This window comes from Quercus lobata, chromosome 6 (assembly GCF_001633185.2).
Source record: "Quercus lobata isolate SW786 chromosome 6, ValleyOak3.0 Primary Assembly, whole genome shotgun sequence".
Lineage (NCBI taxonomy): Eukaryota > Viridiplantae > Streptophyta > Magnoliopsida > Fagales > Fagaceae > Quercus > Quercus lobata.
Genome location: NC_044909.1, coordinates 2702462 through 2713539, shown reverse-complemented (window position 1 = coordinate 2713539; position 11078 = coordinate 2702462). Strand labels below are relative to the sequence as shown.

Genomic DNA, 11078 nt, shown 5'->3' with positions numbered 1-11078 from the left:
TCAAACAAATGTGGCTCTCAAATTCCAGTTGTAAGGAGGTGGTAGTTTCGGCTTGGGGCAGTGGGTATGAAGTCGGTGGTGAGGGTGATATACTAAGAAAAGTGGAGAAGTGTGGTAAGGAATTGGGGCAATGGGAGAAAAGTGTTTTTGGGAATGTGAGATTGGAATTGAATCAGTTGAAAAAGGACCTAGCTAGAGAAGAGAGGGTAGCCATGGTTAGTGGGAATAATTTTAAGGTAAGACAGATTAAAAAAGAAATTGAGGTGTTGCAAGATAGGGAAGCTTTGATGTGGGCTCAACAATCACGAATTCTATGGGCAAATCGGGGGGATAAAAATACAAAGCATTTCCATAGCTATGCCTCAAAGAGATATAGGAAGAACTCAATGGAAGGTATTAGAGATGAGGGAGGTGTATGGAGAACTAAACAGGAGGATATTGGGGAAGTAATGGTGAACTATTACAAGTCTCTATTTACCTCAACAGATGGGAGGGTCTCTACAGGCATCTTAGATTGTGTGCCTACAGTGATAGATGAGGAGATGAATGAAAGCCTATGTAGAGAGTTTGAAGCAAGTGAAGTAGCTACTGCCCTCCAACAAATGGCGGCCCTCAAGGCTCCTGGACCATATGGCATGCCTCCGCTCTTTTATCAACATTTTTGGAGCACGGTGAATCATGATGTCACCTCAGCCATCTTGTCATGGTTGAACTTAGGTACTATACCTACTCCCCTAAACCATACTTTTATCACACTTGTTCCAAAAATAAACTCCCCTGAATATGCACACCAATTTCGCCCTATTAGCCTTTGTAATGTCCTCTACAAAATTTATTCCAAAATTCATGCAAATTGCCTCAAAAAATTACTTCCATCCATTATCACAGAACACCAATCAGCCTTCACTAAGGGTAGATTAATTTCTGATAATATTTTGGTGGCCTTCGAGACCTTGCATAGTCTACAAAATTACAAGGGGGGTAATTATGGTTATATGGCACTGAAACTGGATATGAGTAAAGCGTATGACCGGGTGAAGTGGTATTACTTGGAGGGGATAATGAGGAAAATGGGTTTTAGGGAGAGGTGGATAAATTTGGTTATGGGTTGTGTGAAAACAGTATCATATTCTGTTTTGGTAAATGGAGAACCCTGTGGGATGATTTATCCTACAAGGGGGATTAGGCAGGGAGATCCACTTTCCCCCTTTCTATTCCTTCTTTGTACGGAGGGGTTGAATGGCTTAATTAAAAAGGCGGACCTACATGGTGATATCCATGGCTACTCCCTTTGTCGAAGGGGCCCAAAACTAACGCATCTGCTTTTTGCAGATGATAGTCTTATTTTTTGCAGGGCAATAATGGAGGAGTGCAACAATGTCTTGGAGATACTAAAAGATTATGAAGAAGCCTCGGGTCAAAAAATGAATAGGAGTAAAACCTCCTTGTTCTTTAGCAAGTCTACTCCGAAGGGGGTGAAGCATGGAATTAAGGCGGCTTTAGGTGTACCAGAAATCTTGCATTATGAAAAATACCTTGGGCTGCCCTCCTTGGTTGGGAAAGGAAAAAAAGAAAGTTTTAGCTACATTAAGGAGAAGGTTTGGCGGAAACTTCAAGGGTGGGAAGCAAAATTACTTTCACAAACCGGAAGGGAAGTGCTTATAAAGGCGGTCATACAAGCCATCCCCACTTACACTATGGGATGTTTCAAATTGCCGGTGAGTTTGTGCAATGAAATTGAGGCTCTAATCAAAAGATTTTGGTGGGGCCAAAGGGGCGACCGTAGAAAAATCCATTGGATTAAATGGGAAGTGATAACAAAATCTAAGACTATTGGAGGTATGGGCTTTCGAGATCTTGCTATGTTCAATGATTCCCTCTTAGCAAAGCAAGCATGGCAGCTATTGAATAATAAATCCTCACTCTTCTACAAAGTATTTAAAGCTCGTTTCTTCCCAAATTCATCGCTTATGGAGGCTGCCGATTCAAGGATGGGGTCTTATGCTTGGAAGAGTATCCTTAGAGGACGAGACATCATTCAATGGGGGGCATTATGGAGGGTAGGAAATGGAGAAAAAATAAACATTTGGCAGCAACGTTGGCTGCCAAGAAAACACCCAACATTTCTGCCTTCCTACCCATTGGAGAGTTTTGAAAATTATACCGTAGATTCACTTATTGACCCAAGCACAAGAAGATGGAATGAAGAGATGGTGGATGGATTATTTGTGGAAGAGGATGCTAAGTTGATCAAGAAAATCCCCCTAAGTCGACATGTGACAGAGGACACTTTGTATTGGCCTTACTCGACCTCAGGAAATTACACTTGTAAGTCCGGATATAGGTTCCTTAAAGAAGAAGAGGAGCTACAATTAAATTCTCAAACTCCTCCTATCTGTCATAAACGAGTTTGGAAGGAAGTATGGCAGATGCAAGCTCCTCCAAAGATAAAAAATTTTCTTTGGAGGGCTTGCCGTAATGTACTTCCAACCAAACAAGCTTTGATGCGTAGGAAAATTTTAGAGGAACCAATCTGTGAGAGGTGTAAACTGGCAGTAGAGGACTCGGTGCACGCTTTGTGGTCATGTCCGGAGCTGGATGTAGTGTGGGCTGATCAGGAAAAATGGGGGTTTAGGTGCGAAATTGAGTTCACCTGTGTAAGAGAGCTGCTGTCATGGATGATAGAGGAAGGGAAATCTTTGGAGCTGCTGGCTTACACGGCCTGGACTGTTTGGAATCAAAGGAACAAGGTAAGGCTCAATTTGCAAGCTTGTCCGTTGCACCATGTTGCTGAACAGGCAACTGAATGGTTGGCGCAATACAAAGCCAACACAGAAGCATCAGGTACACAGGTAAGGAGTAACGGAAATGGAGAAAATAGATGGAGAGCATCGCCAGCTGGTTTCGTGAAAGTCAACTTTGATGGAGCGGTCTTTGATGATGCAAATAGGTCTGGTGTTGGTGTTGTAATAAGGGATAGCTATGGTGCTGTATTAGCTTCTTGTTCAGAGAATATTTTTCAGGTGTACAAAGCTGAGGTGACAGAAGTGTTGGCTGCTCAGAAAGCTTTGTCATTTGCACATGAGCTGGGGTTCCAAAATGTCATTCTCGAAGGTGATGCATTACGGTTGATTCAAGCTCTGAAATCTCAAGAACAGAACCTATGCCCATTGGGTCTGCTGGTGGAGGATGTGAAAATTTACTCAAGTCATTTTCAAAGAGTGTTGTATTCTCATGTAAAGAGAAACGGCAATAGTGTAGCTCATAATCTGGCGAGATATGCTTTAAGCATACCAGATTTTCAAGTATGGATGGAAGATGTACATTCTCATATTGTGTCGGTTTTACATTCAGATGTAACTCATTTACATTAATAAAAGTACTCAAGTTCTTTCTCAAAAAAAAAAAAAAAATTATTGTTAGTGGAATGTTGACATGGTAAAATCTAAACCATTAAATTGTTAAAGAATGATTAAAATTTAAGGAAATCTATTTGGTAGAGTATCCTAGAAAATCTAAAAGATTTGAATCCAAATATTATTACTTGCGATAATTTGCATTTTAGTTTGCATTATTTTAATTGCAACAACCAACAATTCATAGAAAGCTCGATTGCTTTTTTTTTTCTTTTTTTTTTTATTGAAATTTGCTTTATTGTTTTGTGTGGCCATACACATGCAAATGACATGCCATAAATGCAATTAACTAGTGACCTTGAATTTTCTACTACAATCATAATCAAATGTCTACAATTTAACCTCAAAGTAAATGACTTTTTCGTTTACTTTAAGTGCAATTACACTTAAATTGATCCAAGGACAGCCCTTGCACTGAATCTCAATCCTGTTAGCCGAATCCACCAATGACCATGAAATCCCATCGCAAATGACATATTATGTATTAGACCCATACAAAAGTCCCTGGAACTACTACACCTCAAGAATTCACAGACATCCACGACTCAACCACTTGCACTCTAGAGTTTGGATTAATGTATCAGTAATTGTAAAGGACTAATGCTATAGTTACAAATTATTTTACACTAGCTTGTAATCTCATGCATATGCATGGATACCCTTAAAGATATATAATAAAATGCATAATATAATTCCTATATATATATATATATATATAACTTAAATACTATTGATAGTCATTTTTATATTTTGTTAACTCTTTAAAAAAATTTGTAATGATATTATTAGGTATAAAATGTAAATTGTCCCTTTTTTAAAAAATTATTGTGAAACACTTTTTTTTTTTTTTTTTACGATTCATTTATTTTAGACTCTTTGGTTTTTGTACTTAATAACTCACTTGGATGAATATTTATGATGTGGTCCCACATTTAATTATAAAATTAAGAAAAAAAAAACTCTTTAAGAATATATAATTTAGGACACATGACACGAAATTGGAACTCTAATTTGAAATTCTAATTAAAGTTCCTCTCAGTTTCATCTATTATATATATATATATATTCTTGTTATTTGAGCCCACCACAAACATTACTTTTCACTTACCGATAACCACTAATCATATCAGTAATTTGTAAAAAAAAAAAATTATAACTCTATCATTTTCCAATCATAAAGAAAAAGACCTCTTAAGTCTTGACCTTTATAAGCCGTACATAGTTCGTATATGTGATTGATAGGAGATAACCTATTACTTACACTTTTTATGATTGTTGACATGATTTATTCTTATTGGTCTAATTTACTTAATAAATATTGTGTCAATATTATTCCAATCACAATATATCATCTAAAAATGTGTAAAAAAAAATTAAAGTAAGTCAACTATTGTTCAAAAAAATGTGAACAATGTAAGTTTAAAAGACAAAAATTGAGGGGACGTACGAGACTTTGACCTCTTAATAGGTAATTCATATTCAGTGTCCTACAAAAACACCCCTTTCCACATACAAATCCACACCCTCTTTCAAGTATCTATTTGTGATTGGATTTCAAAATTTTCACTTGGGTCCACCACATGTACTTAAACATGTTGTGTCAACTTATGCACCAAATACAAGTTGACACTTAAGTAAGGTATGAATTTGAGTGTAGAAAATGATGTATTCCTAGAATTATTCATGTGAAAGACACCAAACTTTCATGAAGAAGTTCTACTGAGGAAACTTCAATAAATAAAAATCTTATGTCTCACTATTTATGTTCTGCTCAGTATCTAACCAAAGTTAAAAATGAAAAAAATAATAATAACATATTATAATTGATGAAACATAAAGTAGAACACTAAAAAAATAAAAATGGAACAAAGTATTTTTATTCAAACCTTCAAGCTCATATCCATCATGGTTCCTTTAACTAATTTGAGCAGAAGGATTTCAGTTTTTTCAAAAACTAGTGCTACCCAGATAATAATCCCGGCATTGAGCTTGTTATACTACGACGTTTTAGAGCATTCCTATATGAGCAATGGGTTACTTTCGAAATAATTTGAGGGTCGAAGCTCGAATCCACCATGAACACTTGGCATCACTGGGAAATCTTCTTGGTATGGAACGTGATGAAACCCAACTGTGTACCATAGAACTATATCTTTGTTGTCAATTGCTCTGTTCCTGCACATACCAATAGTTGTCCTCTTAGTTAACTTGATGAAAATTAACACTCCATACTGCAACTTGTTAATTAGACTGTACCATATTTTATACTTATAAACTTAACATATCGATTTTTTTTTTTTTTTAATTTATGAAGGTGTAATTGAACTAGTGTCATTTGGTTGTATGAGATATGACGATTGTTTGAAAGAGTTCAATAACATGTTAATTTTCATAATACAATTTCACCTAGATTCACTATAGCTGAGCTACATGATCCTTCATAGCAGAGGATCAAAATATGTGTATATATATATATATATATGTGTGTGTGTTCAATAGAATTTAAATAACATTCATCTTATAGTGATATAATTTATAATTAGTTAAAAACTTTTGTGGTCAAAACTCAAAAGTCTTTGTGACATAGTGTAGTGTTATTGTAAGCTTCTCTCATGATTTCATATCAAAACTCCAAAAAAAAATTTTCAAATTTTATTTCATATCAAAATAGAGTAATTATAGGGACACAATTTTTTTCACAACCGCTAACATGACCTATTATGATAGGAGTAATATCACTTTTATCTGAATTTATTATTGACACCATTATTACTATGTAACAATCATAACAAGTCATGTCAACATTTGTAAAAAAAAGAAAAACAAAATTATGAGAAATGTTATGTTTTTAAATTTATGAATCATACTAATGACAATCACAATTTACCTTTGACTCCAAATGGCCAAGCCATCTTCTCCTCGACTCCCATCGGCATAGAAACCTCCAGCCCACCTCTCCGACTTGTTATAGGCAGTCACCCATAGTTGATACTTTGTATAAGCAACCCTAATTTGGGGCCAATCATCATCAGATAAAAGAGAATTAACCTGTTGTCCAGTAATCAACCGGTAACCTACATGATTCCCAAGCCTTGTCTTCTTGTTTGGATTCACTACTAAAAGTTCACTTGGCTCCAAGCCAAGCTGAATCCTAGCCTCTGCCTCAGTTTTGGCAATTTGTTTAACTACTGTCCAATAACTTTTTCTTGGTGAAGTAGTGTTTATGTTCTGGTTTGATACTCTTATAGTTTGTAACTTGGCTTTGACGAAGGAGTTGTCGATACCATCAACGTCAAGGTCAAGATAGTATGTGAGTAAGTGGTCGTGGTGCACAGCAACAGTGTTTTCTGCTACTAAGGGTCCGTACTCATTTTCTGTTATTTGGTCGGTATTTGTGTATGGTGTAGCCTTCATCATTAATATACCTGTCAAATCCACCTAAAAAAAAAATCCAAATATTCGTAAGTGTGCATTTATTGTAGGGTCATTCTATCATTCACTATGACTACGTGAAAAATTGTACACTTTTAGATCATGTAAAATCTAATCTAAACTATGAAATGGACAATATTTGCAATGGGAGAGGATCTTTTTCTCATTGTATAATATATAATTTTTTTAAAGATAAAAATAAAGTTAAAATTTAAACTATATCATTTGAGTTTGAGTAAATTATCAATTTTTTTCATGAATTTATTTCATTTTTGTTATTTTAATCCTTAAATTTTAACATTTCTGTCAAGTTTTTCCTACCGTCCATTATCCATTATCATCTATGGATTTTATAGATGACAAACATAGAGAATGGCCAATTTAATTGAAAATGTTAAAGTTTAATCAATAAAATGACAAAAGATAAATTTTAGATTAAAAAAAAAAGGATAATTCGCCAAGTTTAGAATTAGAGGGTATAGCTTTGATTTTCGCCTAAAAATAAATTGAGTTTGATTAAGCTGTGCCAAATAAAAGTTAAACTTTATTGTGCCTAACAAGATAAGCTGACTTTAAAAACTGTATTTGTTAGAATTTTTCTTCTACAATTGCTAATAACTTATGCAGAGGATTTTTTTTTTTTTTTTTTTTTTTTTTTTAGAACTGCTTTGTAATGTTACAATAATAAAGTACTGTTTTTTTTATTTTTTTCACCTTGGTCTTCAAGTACTTGAGAAAAGCTATTACAATTAACGCTCAAATTGAAAATCAATGAGTCAGCCCAAGCTCAGTCTGACCCATTCTCTCTGGCCACAAAAACTAGGCCTGTATTTCATATGAGAATTTGGGCTTTGGGCTGGGTAAATATGAGCTTGGATTGTTTTTCGAAGAACAAACATTTTTATAATGAGTGATAATAATAAAAAATAATGTGGCTTTCTTTTCTTATCCATTACCAACATTTATATCAGTTGCTAATTCACTAGACTCTTCACAAGAGGTCCATCTAATCATCGATTATGAAATTGAGGTATTTTTCTTTAAAAACACAAAAGAAATGAATCGCACCCCAACTTTGATGGAGCCACTTTGTTTGAATTCCCAATCAAGAATATAATCATAATTGCCCACATTAGCCACCATTCTAACCACCAAAGTAATTTCCGGCTCCCCGCTTCTTATCTGCAAGACATAACCACTTTATGTTGACAACACAATAACAAAATTAAAGGTTAAATTATGTGTTTGGTCCCTAAAATTTAAAGTAAGTATGATTTTGATAGTTTAAATTTAAAAAGTTTGGATTTGGCCTTTGAGATTTTTAGAATTAGGAAAATTTCATCCCTAGAATGTAGGAAAAGTTTGATCTTGTCTTCTAAATATGGAGTTGATTCAATTTTTGTAAGGGTTAGCGCGATTATAGTCCTTTAAATATGTAGTTGGTTTGATTTGGTTGCTAAAATATGAGGTGTCATTACTCATGTAAGCAAAAAAATAGATGGAGTAATCTAAATATTTCTTATTTGAATTTTCAGTGACCAAATCCAAGCTTCTAAGATTTGAAAGAACAAAATCAAGAAAAATATTTAAGTACTTTCGAAGTATAGTGAAATGGTGCTCCCTCCTCTCTTATTCATGATGAACTTATCATGAATGTAATAAAAATGAGTACTATTCATCATACTTCAAAAATACCTAAGATTTACTCTAAAATCGAACATGCGCCAAATTTCAATGACCAAAAAGTATAATTTACCCAAAATCCATGGGAAATTTTTTTTCCCCAAAACCATAACCATAAATAACCATTAATGAACACAGATAGACTTACCACTTTGCCAGGAACATTAATTTCTGTATGTCTCCAAGCTACATCACCAGCATACCGCTCAAAAATGCAAATAGCCCTTGGTACCATTTGTGCCTGTCCATCTGGCCCAACCATATATCCATCCATAAATGCAGCATTCCCTGGGCAATCAATCGATGGCTGTAAGGTATCAGCTGCACGACCAAACCCATATTCACCAATGTCCATGTATGTCCTATAATACCATTCACTTGTAGGATCCATATATGGAACAAATGTCTCAGATACATGTCCTCTATACAACACACGCCTAAACTTCTTTTCTCTGTCATCAAATATTGACGCTGTGGATATGATAACACCTGCCCGAGCATTGAATCCCACACCGAAATCCCATTTACCCCATTTAACATTTTGGCCCTCAATGGTGAACCCACCATTTGTTATGTTACAAGTAGTAGAATTTTGATTCCCTTTTGATGATTGAAAGTCAGTACCCTCAGCTTTAGGCACAGGTGCTCTAAGTCTATCCGTGTACATTGTAATCTTCATTGAATCAACATCAACAAGTACAGTTATTCCTTGAATAGGCCTTGCGAACACATTAACCGACCCTCCACGATAAAAGCATGCAACTTTGAGAGTTCTTTTTGTAACACGTTCACCAAACCAACCTACTGTAAATGGTACACAAGAAACTTCAGACAAATTTAGGCCCCTTCTTTGAATTGAGTTGTTGAATTCTGGATACGTCAAAGGCAGTTTGCTAGCTCGGTAAAGTTCAATGAAAGTGAGAGGAGGATAGCCAGAACCATTGTAGACTTGGTTTGATGTGATTGAGCCAACGGTTAAGTCTACAATGAGTTCATAGGTCGTCTCACCCCTTGCTCGAACGACAACCTTGGCTTGACGATTAGGCTTGATTCCTTTATTAGAAAGCCAGTTGAGAACATCTTCTTTTTGTGGTTCTTCAACATCAACAAAATGATAGGTTAGGTTAGGAAGAGAGGCAAGGTGAGACTTTTGAATTATGTTCCTTATTTGGTCAATTTCAGTAGTGTTGAGAGGGTCTAAGGGGTGATAAAGACTAGATGCGAAGTAACATTGTAGGAAAAAAGATAGAACCAAGAATGGAATTTTCATGGATGCTGCCTTATAAATTCAAATAAGAATTGCTTGAGCGCTGGTGCTAGTAGTCAACCCACTATTTTGGACTATATATATAGTAAGATCGTGTATCACATTAAATGATAAAGCCTTTACAACTACACAATTCTCTATGCATCTACAATCACACATTTCCTTATAAAATGAAGGAAGATTCTTTGTTTAGACTCTCTCTCTCTCTCTCTCTCTAACTCTCATTATCTCTCTCCATTACAAAGTATGGAACTTACTTAAGTATTGGAGTGCTTACCGTCATCTATTGCGGTATTGACTCTTCTTTATGCAGGACCTAGGTTGTGCCAGACTTCAACGGAGTTTCGTCTCCTACCAAACAAAGTTTACATGTTTGGTACTTGACTACGTACATACAGTCAGGTTCCAGTCTCATTTGCATTATAGTGGAAAAGTTTCTGTACCGGATTGGCTCCAATACCATACTCAACACACGCAATTCATGGTATTGTTACCAACTTGTATCCACTAAAAGTTTCTCCACCTACAGTAAGGCACATTATAATTTATTGTTCCACCTCTCTTACATGAAAGCTGCGTTAAACTTTGAATAAAGGCTACCGTAGCTTTGACGTTGCAATGTTTCATTTCTTAGACTTCAGCTGTAAGCAAGAGATACAAGTCCACTTGAATTTTCCAAGGCCTTTTCTTGCATTGAGAGCAAGAATAAATCATTTGCTTAGCTTTTGCTTTAATAGTGAAAATGGGGGCATGATTGTTAACATGCTCCTCTTCACAACTAGCTCTCTTTGGGAATAAATCACATTTCATTGATGTCAACACTCAATACACCCGCAGAAATATTGAATTCGAATCAACCACCTTTATAAGTCATAAATTTAAAAATCAATGATTCTTACCTCTAAACCCAAGAAAGACAGAAAGTATCCATACATGTGATTGAACCAAATTTTTCATTTCAACAAATAAAAAACAAAAAAGTTAATGAATGCTGTAATATTGGTTTATGATTTATTTTTTAAAAATTTTTATAAGAAAATAAAAAAGTAACTGGTTTTTTTTTACAATTTTTCTATATTTCCCGTGAAAATGATATCAAGAAATTCCTAAAATGATCTATTAACAAATGCCTTAAGAACACCCGTATATATATATATATATATATATAAAGAAAATTGCACTCAACTCCCCTAGTTTGGAATAAGACTTTTACCTCCTCTAAAATGCAAATGATTTATACTTGTAAAGTTAAATTTATTCAATCATGTGTTGGCCTTATT

At 34.9% G+C, this 11078-nt stretch overlaps 1 protein-coding gene across 1 annotated transcript; it reads right to left on the bottom strand.

Moving 5' to 3' along the window:
• On the bottom strand, positions 1 to 9805 carry LOC115994660 (primary amine oxidase 1-like). Its single transcript, XM_031118875.1, has 5 exons — positions 8680 to 9805; positions 7917 to 8030; positions 6304 to 6854; positions 5442 to 5591; positions 1 to 55 (listed from the first exon to the last, which is right to left on the bottom strand). Exons 1-5 carry the CDS (start codon positions 9799 to 9801, stop codon positions 1 to 3), a joined length of 1992 nt encoding a protein of 663 aa, XP_030974735.1. The 5' UTR covers positions 9802 to 9805.
• Positions 9806 to 11078: the final 1273 nt, after the last annotated feature.

Excerpts from the sequence above, each read along its gene's own strand:
- LOC115994660 (XM_031118875.1), bottom strand. The coding sequence starts at position 9,801 with ATGAAAATTCCATTCTTGGTTCTATCTTTTTTCCTACAATGTTACTTC. Across the intron at positions 8,031-8,679 it reads TTAATGTTCCTGGCAAAGTG|ATAAGAAGCGGGGAGCCGGA; the intron begins GTAAGTCTATCT and ends TATGTCTTGCAG. Across the intron at positions 6,855-7,916 it reads GTGGCTCCATCAAAGTTGGG|GTGGATTTGACAGGTATATT; the intron begins GTGCGATTCATT and ends TTTTTTTTTTAG.